A 13,261-nucleotide genomic window follows, 5' to 3' on the forward strand; every position below is an offset into this window, starting at 1 on the left:
ATCAGCCTAGTAAATCTTCTTTGCACTCCCTCCATGGCAAGAACATCCTTCCTCAGATAAGGAGACCAAAACTGCACACAATACTCCAGATGTGGTCTCATCAAGGCTCTATATGACTGCAGTAAGACATCCTTGCTCCTGTACTCAAATCCTCTTGCAATGAAGGCCAACATACCATTTGCATTCCTAACTGTTTGCACCTGAATGCTTGCTTTCAGCAACTGGTGTACAAGGACACCCAGGTCCCATTGCACCTCCCCCTTTCCCAATCTTTCACCATTCAGATAATAATTTGCCTTTCTGTATTTACAACCAAAGTGGATAACCTCAGATTTATCCACGTTATACTGCATCTGTCATGCATTTGCCCACTCACTCAACTTGTCCAATTCACATTGGAGCCTCTTTGCATCCTCCTCACAGTTCACTTTCCCCCCCAACATTGTGTCATCTGCAAACTTGGAAATGTTACATTTAGTTCTCTCACCCAAGTCATTAACATATATTGTGAATAGCTGGGGCCCCAAGCACTGATCCCTGCGGCACCCCACTAGTCACACTCTGCCACCTGGAAAAAGACCCGTTTATTCCTACTCTGCTTCCTATCTGTCAACCAATTCTCAATCCATGTCAGTATATTAACCCTAATCCCATGTGCTTTAATTTTGCACACTAACCCCTTATGTGGGACCTGATCAAAAGCCTTCTGAAAATCCAAATACACCACATTCACTGGTTCTCCCTTATCCATTCTACTGGTTACATCCTCAAAAAACCCCTGTAGATTTGTTAAGCATGGTTTCCCTTTGGTAAAGCCATGCTGTCTTTGCCCAATCCCATTTACGCTTTCCAGGTGTTTGCTATCACATCTCCGTAATCGCAACTATATCTATTTGCGCTGTTAATTCATCTACCTTATTGTGAATGCTCTGTGCATTAAGATACAATGCCTTTAGACTTGTCTTTTTAACATAATTAGTCATCTTGGCTTTATTTTGCAATATGGTCCCATTTGTTTCTCACCCTTGTTTTCTCTGCCTTCCACTTTTGCTTCTTACCTTTTTGTCTGTCATTTCGATCCTTGTTTCCCCCTCCTCTGTCTTTTTGCTCAGATTCCCATCCCACAGACCAAGAAGTCTAACAGGTTCGCGAGTCAAAGGGTGTCACGAAGCCCCATGGCACAATGAAAGTGAAGGTCGACACGGCCGACCGAGGTGGGATTCCGCTGCCCCGCGCAGTGGGCGCACCACCGGCCTGTCTCACCCGTTCCTGCGGGCAAGTGGAGCACGAGCGTACGTGTTAGCACCCGAAAGATGGTGAACTATGCTGGGGCAGGGCGAAACCAGAGGAAACACTGGTGGAGGTCGTAGCAGTCCTGACGACTTTTAGACAGCAGATGATGCAGTTTCAAGAGCTGATGGCCCCTGGTGTAACTGGAATGGGCATGAGTGGAAACCTCTATGAACCACTCTGCTGGCTCCCCACTTTCCCCATCACTTCCAGAATGTTCTGCCAAAAGCAATAAAGGATATACAATATGCCTAGTCACACATAGGCAGATGAACTTTTATGCTACGCGAACAACAGGAATACACCTGCCAATGTATTTTCTGTCATTTGCGCCAAAGAAATGCTAGCAGCTGGGGTTACCTACTTATTCCTGACATTGTGATATCCTGACAGCAGGAGAATGCATGATATTTAGATAGTAAAGTATGAAAATTCTGTTCAATTGATCCCTGATTAACTCTACAAATATAAGAATTTTTTTTAAATGTAAAAATTTGTTTTTGCAACAAGTGCTCCTTTTGCAACTTGCTGCAGCCAATCTACACTCCTCCAACTAACGTTTGGGGAGTCCACAACGATGCAGAATGTTCAACCACCGAAAACCAGGCCAGCAGTATAGGCTGGGGTAAATGTTCCTCCCTCCAGTGTGCTGGCAGGCATTATGCTGAGAAAGAAACATAGCCTTATCAGGAAGCTATCGTGTGGTAATACCTGATGCCACCAGATGGTGCTGCAATCCTTTGTTCACATTGCATATCCCCTTTCAGTCTTTGGTAGTTCAAAAGCAGCAGTGAGAATGTATTTCACATTTCCATTTGACATCATGCTATTTTAGTATTTTGCATTTGAGTTCTTGACCTGTTTTATATTGATATTCATAAAGTGCTCTGTTGTCCTGAAGCAAAAGATTAACTGGAACATTCAAACCCACTCTGTGTGTCTATGATCAGTCTACCTTATGTTCACTTATATTCTTTCCCTTCATCCAGCTATATTTTCAATACAGGATTAAATTAACAAACATTCTAAACCAGTATACTATTGAGACGTGAGGCTGTGGGCTCTTCACTATTGAGCCAAATCTGTACCAGGCATTTTCTATCAGCACGTTTCAATCAAATCCCCTGGTTTCTCGACAACACGAGGCGACGTCCAAATAAGATCACTTCTGCAGACAGTTGAGATTGATTAGGGGATTGGTTTTCACTTTTCAGCCCTGTTACATTGGTATTTCCCACATTTGTTCCAACTATTCACCCATTTCCTGTTTGACAATCTTGATAAATGTTCTTATTGTCTATCTCTACTGATGCATTACTTCTCATTGAACGATACCTTGTGTAGACTATAAACGATCTCTTGGATTCTTTGTTCAGATTCAATCTGGAGTGAGGAGTAAACTGCATTCCTTGTGGTCTTAGTACATCTTCTGTTTATATTTCTGTACTGAGTTCCTAATGATCTCTAGATCCTCTGTGTGAAGCAAGTTTTCACTCCTGCGCTAGATTTGGTCTTACCTTGCAATTGACAAGTAACCTAATAGGTGAGGAGAACATTCTAACATTGTGCCCTCGTGAAGCAGAAGACAATTGCACACACATCAACTGCTGTGTTTTGCCTTCTTGGTCATATTTCTGAATGCGCAATCATTTCCCCGCAAATCCATTGGATTAGTCATAGACTTATACATTAGGTGAATTGAGGCTTGGAGGGAGTTATGTCTGAGCTCCACTGTCCTGTGCACCTGTTGGAATTATGATCTACTGAACTGTGGGCTGTTATCTGAACAGATTTCTATGGTACTCATTGCGTTGAGAGTACTGATCTCATTACATTTATCACAGCTCTGCTTGCTCTACTCAAGGAAGTGCTCTGTGCCGGTAACGTATTCTTGTCTTGTCCAATGAAAATATATTTTCTTGTGTAACGGATAGAGATTCAGTGGTTCAGTCTGTTGTCTAGGTTTGTACAAACTGTGCGAAATGCATGTTGACACTATCTGCAGGATGTCCTGAGTCAGTTTTAGCCTGCAATACGTCACATTGTCAACATAGTTTGATTGTAAATGCCCTTCATTTATCAGTTAAACTCTGAATATACTTTTATACAGCCACAATTACTATTGTCCTCTGTTGGCTTTTGGGATCATTTTACTGTAGCAGCTGATGGTCACACCATTGAAAATAAAAATGTAACCAGTCAGCACGGTAGTCTGGTGCAGTAACTTTATTCTTCATCTGAGCTGTGGCCCTGTATCCAGACCTGATCAAACTCTGTAAAAGACAGAACTTGCATTTATAGCGGATCCTCAGGGTATTTCGAAGTGCTCTATGGTCAATTAATTCCCTTTGAAATGCATTTACTGTTGTCACCGAGGCAAACATGGCAACTAATCTGTGCACAGCAAGATCCCACAGGCAGTGACGTCAGGATTCAAAAAGTGACACAGGCACAGGGAAGCAGCTGATTGGTAAGTAGTTTCAGGTGAGTTTTTCTACTTTTTCTACTATTTATACTACTGCAGTCCATTAACTTCAAAAGTAAAGGTAAGGACTTTAGATTGTAGTGGGTAGTGTTTGGAGTTGAACAAGGCCCCTAGCGTAATTAGTATTTTTTAATTAAAGGGAGTAACTAAGTAATCTAAATGCAAGTCATGACAGGAGAGCTTGCACCCATGATATGCTCCTCCTGCGCTATGTGGGAAATCAGGGCCGCTTCCAGTGTCCCTGACGACCATGTGTGCAGGAAGCGTATCCATCTGCAGCTACTGGCTACCCGCATTATGGAGTTGGAGCTGGGGGTGGATTCACTCTGCAGCATCTGCGATGCTGAGATCATTGTGGATAGCACAGTTAGCGAGGTGGTCACACCACAGGCAAATGGTGCAAAGGCAGAAAAGGAATGGGTGACCACCAGGCAGAGTAGAGGAAGGCAGATTGTGCAGGAGTTCCCTATGGCCATCTCCCTCTCTAAGAGATATACCACTTTGGCGATTGTTGGGGGAGATGGCTCAGAGGAAAGTAGCAAGAGCCAAGTTCACGGCACCATGGGTGACTCTGCTGCACAGGAGGGGAGGAAGAGTGGCAGGGCTATAGTTATTTGGGATTCAATTGTAAGGGGAACAGACAGGCGTTTCTGCCATCACAAAAGAGACTCCAGGATGATATGCCTCCCTGGTGCTAGGGTCAAGAATGTCTCTGAGCAGTTACAGGGCATTCTGAGGGTGGGGGTGGGTGAGCAGCCAGTTGTCGTGGTACATATCAATACCAACGACATGTTAAAAAAAAGGGATGAGGTCCAAGCTGAATATAGGGATTTAGGACGTAAATTAAAAAGAAGGACCTCAAAAGGTAGTCATTTCAGGATTACTGCCTCTGCCACATGCTAGCGAGAGCAGAAATAACAGGATATATCAGATGAATACGTGGCTGGAGAAATGGTGTAGCGGGGAGGGATTCAGATTCCTGGGACATTGGGACCAGTACAAGCAGGACGGGTTGCATCTGGGCAGGACTGGGACCAATTTCCTCAGGGTTCTGGTGGGGGGGGGGGGGGGGATGGGTGGGAGTGGTGTTTGCTAGTGTTGTCAGGGAGGGTTTAAACTACAATGGCAGGGGGATGGGAACCTGAGCAGGAAAACAAGGATAGAAATGAAAGACAGAAAGTTAAGAAGCAAAAGTGGAAGGCAGAGAAAACAAGGGCGAGAAACAAATGGGGCTATAGTGCAAAACAAAGCTAAGATGACTAACAATGTTAAAAGACAAGTCTAAAGGCATTGTGTCTTAATGCACGGAGCATTCACAATAAGGTAGATGAATTAACAGTGCAAATAGATATAAACGGTTATGATATCTTTACGACTATGGAGACATGGCTGCAGGGTGACCAAGGATGGGAATTGAACATCCAGGGGTATTCAGTATTTAGGGAGGACAGGTAAAAAGGGAAAGGGGTGGTGTTGTTAGTAAAGGAGAAAACCAATGCAATAATGAGGAAGGATATTGGCTCGGAAAATCATGATGTGGAATCTGTATGGGTGGAGCTAAGAAACACCAAGGGGCAGAAAACATTGGTGGGGGTTGTCTATAGGCCCCCAAACAGTAGTGGAGCTGTAAGGGATGGCATTAAACAGGAAATTTGAAACACATGCAATAAGGGTACAACTGTAATCATGGGTGAATTTAACCTACATATAGATTGGTCAAACCAAATGAGCAATAATACTATGGAGGAGGAGTTCTTGGAGAGTGTACATGATGGTTTTTTTAGACCAATATGTTGAGGAACCAACTAGAGAACAGGCTACCCTAGACTGGGTATTGTGCAATGAGAAAGTAATTATTAATAATCTTGTTGTGCAGGGTCCCTTGGAGAGCAGTGACCATAACATGATAGAATTCTTCATTAAGATGGAGAGTGAAGTAGTTGACTCCGAAACTAGGGTTCTGAATCTAAATAAAGGAAACTACGAAGGTATGAGGTGCGAGTTGGCTATGGTAGATTGGGGAACTTTACTAAAAGGATTGACTGTGGTTTGGCAATGGATAATATTTACAGAACGTATGCATGAATGACAACAATTATTCATTCCTGTCTGGCACAAAAATAAAACCGGAAAGGTGGCTCAACCGTGGCTTACAAAAGAAATTAGGGACAGTATTAGATCCAAAGAGGAAGCATATAAAATTGTCAAAAAAAAGTAGCAAGTCTGAGGATTGGGAGCAGTTTAGAATTCAGCAAAGGAGGGCAAAGAGTTGATTACGTGGGGGAAAATAGAGTATGAGAATAAAATTGCAGTGAACATAAAAACTGACTGTAAAAACTTCTATAAATATGTGAAGAGAAAAAGATTAGTGAACAGAAATGTGGGTCCCTTACAGTCAGAAACAGGGGAAATTATAATGGGGAACAAAGAAATGGCAGAACAATTAAACACATACTTTGGTTCTGTCTTCACAAAGGAGGACACAAATAACCTCCCAGAAATGTTAGGGAACCGTGGGTCTAATGAGAGGGAGGAACTGAAGGAAATCAGTATTAGTAAAAAAAAAAGTGCTAGGGAAATTAATAGGGTTAAAGGCTGACAAATCCCCAGGGTCTGATAATCTACATCCCAGAGTACTAAAGGAAGTGGCCCTGGTGGTCATCTTCCAAAATTCTATAGGCTCTGGAGCAGTTCCTACAGATTGGAGGGTGGCAAATGTAGCCCCACTATTTAAGAAAGGAGGGAGGATGTTCCCGATGGCTGGGGCATCCAGAACCAGGGGTCACAGTCTCAGGATACGGGGTATGTCATTTAGAACTGCGATGAGGAGAAATTTCTTCACTCAGAGGGTGGTGAACCTTTGGAATTCTCTACCGCAGAAGGCAGTGGAGGCCAAGTCATTAGATATATTCAAGAAGGTGATAGATATATTTTGTAATGCCAAAGGGATCAAGGGATATGGGGGGAAAGCAGGAACAGGGTACTGAATTAGACGATCAGCCGTGATTTTTTTTGAATGGCGGAGCAGGCCCGAAGGGCCGAATGGCCTACTCCTGCTCCTATTTTCTATATTTCTATGAATGGATGATCAGATTAACCTCATCAGTGCTTGAGGGAGGAATCTCGTCATAACATTGGTAAAACACTCTGTTCCTCTTTAAATAGTGCAACAAGATTGTTTACATCCATTGGAGGAAGACGGTGCCTCCATATAACATCTGGCACTGCAATCTACTGGACCAACTAAGAAATCAGTCCACCCTAGACCCGAGCTGACAGGCAAACTTATTATATTCAACAAATATAAAATCCATGTACTGCAGGATAGGGGACTCTCTCGTTTATAGAACACTTCTGCATGTTCTGAGGGCATCCCAAAGTGCTGTACAACAAATAGATTCCATTTGAAGACAGTAACTACTCTTAATTTGGACAATGGGGCAGCCAGTTTGTGCACAGCAAGGTCCCACAAACAGCAAATGAAAAGATAACCAGATAATCTGTGCTTGGTAGTGCACTGCTCCTCTATCCATTCCTCAGGAAAATTGACAGTCTGTTTGCCCTTTTGCAAAGTAACAACTTGCCTTGATTGAAGGCATGTGGCTTCTTCCCTTGGGCAATATTTCAGCTGTTGCGATACCTGCTAGAGCTTGACTTGATGTTAGGGTTGAGGCCCTGTGAAGCAAACTTGTTTCAGTTGTGCCATGCCTAGTAGAGGAATTACAGTGGTTATCTTAACAAAGCTGACTACATGCGGAGATAGACTTTCAATTACTGAAGATAACACATGGAAGAAACTTGAGAAAGACCTTGGTGGGATGGGAGGGGTATTACGAGGGTTTGCAGATGTTCTTCATTTTGTGAGCAGAATTCTGGAACAGGAGGGTCAGTTCCATGCTTTGGACCACGACCTTTTGGATTTGGTATCATACAGAACTTGAATCAACACTTGGTCGGTAATCTGGACATTTAATGAGAACCAGCATTGGTCAACTTTGAGCTGAGGTCGAACAGGTTGGTTGAGCTGATTTGTGACCAGTGTGGGTGGAGCGGCAACAATGGTAGCAACAACAAATTGCCTTCGTATAGCACTTCCAACAAGAAGAAGCATCCTCAGGTAATTTACAGAGGTATAGGGGAAAAATGGACATTGGGTCAAAGAAGGAATGATCAAAAGCTTCATTAAAGAAATTGGCTTCAGAGGAAGCGATCAGATGGAGACACAGCGCTGTTTAGGGAGATAATTCCAGAGTGTGGGGTTTAGGCAGCTGAAGGCATAGCAATCAACACTGGGGCAAACACAGGGGTGGGGGAATGCACAAGAAATTGAAGATCAAAGTTAGAGGAACAGGGGTTACAGAAATGAGAGGGTTGAGGTCATGGCAGCATTTAAACACAAGAGTGAGAATTTTAAATGAGGCACTGGGGGACTGGGACCCAACAAAAATCAGGCAGCACAGGGGTGACAGGTCGTAGCCACAGGCTGCAGAGTTTTGGATGGACTGAAGCTTATGGAGGGTGTTGGTTGGGAGAGTATTAGAATATTTAAATCCAGAGATGGCAAAAGCACAGATGAAGTTTTTGGTGGCAGATGGGTTGAGGTAAAGGCAGAGGTGAACAATGTTATGAAGGTAGCACAGGCCTTACTAAGAGAATAGGAGGTTGGACATAGCTGGGGGTCACTGTGGCTGCCAATAGTCAGGTTCAGCCTGAGACAGTGGCCAGGGAGGGTGGTCAGAGAGCAGCTTATTCTTTATTTCTTACATTGCTAAGTGAAATCCGGAGGAACACGAAGGAGAAGAAGGAGTGACCACAAGCTATTAGAGGACATGAGCAGATGGAGAGGCAGCGGGAATTCAAGTGTGGGGTAGACTTCAGGACGGCGGGGTGGGGGAGGGGGCGGATGTACAGAAGTCTGTAAATGACCTTAATGTTTTCCTACAATAAAGGCACTAAACATATACAAGGTATTATCGCCTCTGTGCCCCCATTGGTCACAAAGCCTCCAACTCGATGTTGACCAGTGTTAGTTTTCATTAATGAATTTAAATAACTCATGGCCTTTGTGGCCAGGTGCTCGTCACCCATTCTGCACTTTGTAACCACCTGTTCAGGGCCAGGCCCTTGCATCATCCATTCTTGGCAGCAGTTCTCTTTCCTTTGTTGCTCAGGAGAAAATGTACAGTTTCTGTTCCTTAGATATTGGTTAGGAAACAGATCAGGACCTTGCCTGTAGTCTGGGGGTTTGTGGTGAGATAACAGCTCACTATCTCTCTAACAGTCGGAGAGCCCACAGAGAGAAATTTCCTTCAAACTCATATCAAGATTGTCCAAATTTATTTTGTATCCTTGGACACAAAGTTTTTACATAATCCTTTTTCCATTCATGCCATCTTGAGGGGCATTTATCTATCCCTTGACTGGATCACATCACTTATCATCATCTCTGGTGCCAAGTGTCATGGATTCTTCCCACTGACTGGTTTTCATGTTTCAGAATTTTTAGGCCATTTTTCCACAGAAAGGATTTGAAAAAGTATATCTTTTACCATTTTCTTTGCCAAAGTACATTCCTACAAGTTTACAAAAGGCACTTACGCTAAACAGACTTGATTTTTGCCAGAGTCTAAATAATAAGCAATTTGTTAGCTGGTCTGAGTAATCAAAAACATCTCAAACCCACTGCACTGGAAACTCCTTTGATTCCTATTAGTCTGTGGAAAGGGGGATATTTAGAAAGGGGGAGAGAAAGAGAGAGACCGGCTTTTTAAAAACAGGAAAGCTGTCATGGAAGACAAACTTTTAAATAGAATGTTGCAAAAGCTTTAGAAACATGCAGAAAGTCAGATATGCTAAAGAAACAATCAGAGTTTAGGTTAAATAAGTTGACCCACTAATGTGGGGAACTACAGAGTGTTCTTCACTTTGTATCATTACACATTGATATATTATGGTCAATAGTTCCTACTGCAACAGTATGACATTCACAGTCAATATCAATGTCAGCATCAGATCAGTATCTAGCATTCCCATGTCAGATAGATTATGGTACAGTTGCTTCTGCTTAGCCTCAATGACATGCTTTGATCCCAATCTCCCAAGTGCAACCCCAACTGCACTAGTGTGACATTTTTCCATTTCCCATACCAGCTATCCTGTGGCTATCTGAGTGAGATAGACAATTTACTCACTTCACACACCAGCATTACAGTCATCAGACAGAGGATTTTTATATTAGCGCACTCAGCTGGATTAGAATCCAGGTCCAAGAGGTGAACAGCCAGTGTCCAACCGATACACCACCCAATCACCCTTTCATTAGCCTTCCAAAAGGATAGTTAGTGACTAATAGCTAGTCAGCATTATCATGGTTTCAAAACAAGAAGTAAGGTATCACAATGACAGCAAAAAAAATCCTGGGCATTTATTTTATTGTTTCTCGGGATGTGGGTAGCACTGGCAAGTCAGCCTTTATTGCCCAAGTGCATAAAGAGTCAATCACAATGTGTGGGTTTGGAGTTATGTGTAGGCCAGACCAGGCAGGCATGGCGAGTTTTCTTCCCTGAAGGACAGTAATGAACCAGTTGGGTTTTTTACAACAATCCAGCAGCTTTCATAGTAAATTTTTCTGGTACTAGCCCACAAATGATTAGATTTATTGAATTCAATTTCACATCAACTCGTGACCTCTGGAGTTACCAGTCAGCATCAAAAACCACTAAACTATCATACACACGTGATGCATATATTGGCTCCAATGTATTAACTCATTCCAGCTAGGTAAAAGTGAATGCACTTACTTCCTATTTCGCTCTTTCACTACCATCCTGGTCATGCTCTGGATGCATTGTGCTCGGTAGTTTTCATAGTGTACATCACGCGTCACATCTTTCAGGTCCTGCATGTGCGTTCGGATCAACATGTTTCGTAACCTCACAAAGTCACAGTGAGCTGGATTCTCCACTGCAAAGAGGCATAGGATAGAAAGAATAAAGCAGGTGTGGTTAGAACACTATCAGGTAACTCTGGATGTTCTCATATACACTGAATTACCTGGTGTGCAGTGACTTTTGTTATGTGGGTAAATGCATTGCCAATTTGCATACAAGAAAGGCCCCACAAACAGTTAATCTGGTTTTAATGGTGTTGTTGAGGGAAGAACATTGCCAAGACAGCAGATTTATCTGCTGTTCTTAGAATAGTGCCATAGAACATTTAACATCCATCAAACAGGGAAGGCCTCAGTTTAGCAACTCATCCAAAGGCCAGAACTTCCAACAAAGCCGCACACTCTCAGTACTGCATGTAGTGTCAGACTAGGTAATATGCTCAAGTCCCAGAGTGGGCCTGAAGCCCACAACCTTGTCACTCAGAGGCAAGAATGCTACCAAAGGTGCTTTAAAAAGATTAGACATCCATCAAAATGGGACTCTTCACCATAAAGATAGATTAGATTGAAAATGTGTGCCGGTCTTTGGTCGAGTTTTTGCCTAGAAGGTGCAGAGATTTTCCCTTTTATAGCATGTTGGCAGGACCGTGCAGTGCTTTGCCCCATGGCATTGCTCACGAGTAGTGTGGTCTCTTGAGCATGACATTTAGCTGCTAAGATGCAGTGAGTTGCATTTAACTTGGCCTCTCTAAGGCCACTACTCATTAACTCCTTCTGAAGAAGTGGTCTAAATAGACAAACTTTGAGACCAATTAGAGGCTGATTGCTAGGGTTAGTTTTAGTTGACTGGTGGCTGCTTGTAAAGCCCCAGCTCCTTGTCTTGGAGAAAAGCCCAGATTATCAATGTGAAACCAGCAGAAAATGACTGGCTTTCCTTTTTATTGTTTTGCATGTGTAACAAAGTATAAGATCTGGAATGAGGCAGAGGTGTGTACATTTATTAGAGAATGGGATCTGCAGTTTACTTCACAGATTCCAGAGTTCGGACGTCAAATGTGCAAAACAATTGGATCATTTTTTAAATGAGGAAATCAAACTGACATCATGAGGGAAGATTCCGCAGTCCTTGCATGGAAACATGTAAAGAACGGACCCTTGTAATGGACTTGAACAAAGTAAAGAGAAAAACAAATAAAAAACCTTTTTTTTTTTAGGTAGATGGGGTTGACCTATGAGAAGGGATAGGTTTGTTTTGCCATTTTTGAGATGCTCCTGCAGTTTACTTCATGAGGTGTCAAACTTGTGCTCGTCAATTGACCAACCAGTGACCATCCCTGGGAGAAGGTAGGTAGGTAGGTAAGCAGGGATCAAGGCAAGTCAAAGATGATATGCCCGTTGACAGAAGTCAACTATCTGTGGCCAATTAGTAATCGGATATCTGAACCAGGAAGGTGTAGGCACGACTGATCATTTTCTAGCCAGCCTTGATCAATAATGAAACCTGGAGGACTAGCTTGTCATGAGGGATTGGGATTGTTTCCACCAGGCTTTAAATTGCAAGCCGATATTCTAGAGGCCGGGATAGACTCACTGGAAGCCGTTCTGTTAAGTTGTGCTTTTAGCTAGTTAAACTCTAGTCCACACTTGATAGTGGGGGAGGCGGGATGCCTAAGCCTCAGATCTGGCAAGTTATGTCAAACTCTCTGGACTGGGAGCAATAAAAATGTGTCCTGGGGGTGGGGAGGGGAAGAGTGTGTGCATTTATATTAGGCAATCAGAAACTCTGCAGACAGGTATAAATTAGTAGTTTGGCAGTCGAACACGGTGTGTGTCAGACACCCTGCTGACCCAAATAAAAGTATCCATTTTCACACAAATAGAATCAAAGAAATTTACGGCACAGAAGGAGGCCATTTGGTTCATTGTGCCTGCACCAGCTGAAAATCAGCTCTCTAACCCAATCCCAATTTCAGGCTCTTGGGCCATAGCCCTGTAGTTTTTGGCACTTCAAGTGCTTTTTAAATGCCATGAGGATTTTTGCCTGCACCACCCATTTTAGGCAGCAAGTTCCAGATCTCCACCACCCTCTGGGTGAAAAATGTCTCCTTGTCCCCCATAATCCTTCCACCAATTACTTTAAATCTACGCCCCAGGTTATTAACCTCTCTGCTAAAGGAAATAGTCCTTCCTATCCTCTCTAGGCCCCTCACAAGATTTAACTGAGATGGATTAAATTGCCTCAGCCTCCAATGTTCCAAATAAAACAATCCCAGCCTGGCCAATCTTTCCTTATAGTGAAAATTATCCAGTCAGGCAACAGCCTCATAAATTTTCCCTGTACCCCCTCTAGTGCGATCACATCCATGCTGTAATGTGGTGACCTATTCACTCTTTGCAGTGAAATGTTTAACCAAATAGAGAAGCATCCAGAAAATGGAGAACAATCTAACTTTTTCTTCATTAAAAAAATTTTTTTAAATCAAATATTTAACATTGTTGTCACAAACATGCTTTTGGAACTTTGAACATTTGAAATGATGCCCTATATTGGTGCTTTAAACAATTGGTCAGGCAAATCTGTTTTTTTTCCTTTAACC

The 13,261-nt window shown here is 42.8% G+C and overlaps 1 protein-coding gene and 1 long non-coding RNA gene across 2 annotated transcripts in view; one reads left to right on the forward strand and one right to left on the reverse strand.

Moving 5' to 3' along the window:
• LOC137346622 (uncharacterized) overlaps positions 1-13,261 on the forward strand; it is a 66,611-nt gene that overhangs the window by 22,226 nt on the left and 31,124 nt on the right. The gene's annotated exons all lie outside the window — the stretch shown is intronic.
• LOC137346527 (septin-4-like) overlaps positions 1-13,261 on the reverse strand; it is a 51,509-nt gene that overhangs the window by 17,283 nt on the left and 20,965 nt on the right. The window contains exon 8 of the mRNA XM_068010000.1: positions 10,576-10,738. Coding sequence (XP_067866101.1) covers positions 10,576-10,738 — 163 coding nt within the window. The remainder of the gene's footprint in view (positions 1-10,575; positions 10,739-13,261) is intronic.

The sequence above is a fragment of the Heterodontus francisci genome, chromosome 30 (assembly GCF_036365525.1).
Source record: "Heterodontus francisci isolate sHetFra1 chromosome 30, sHetFra1.hap1, whole genome shotgun sequence".
Lineage (NCBI taxonomy): Eukaryota > Metazoa > Chordata > Chondrichthyes > Heterodontiformes > Heterodontidae > Heterodontus > Heterodontus francisci.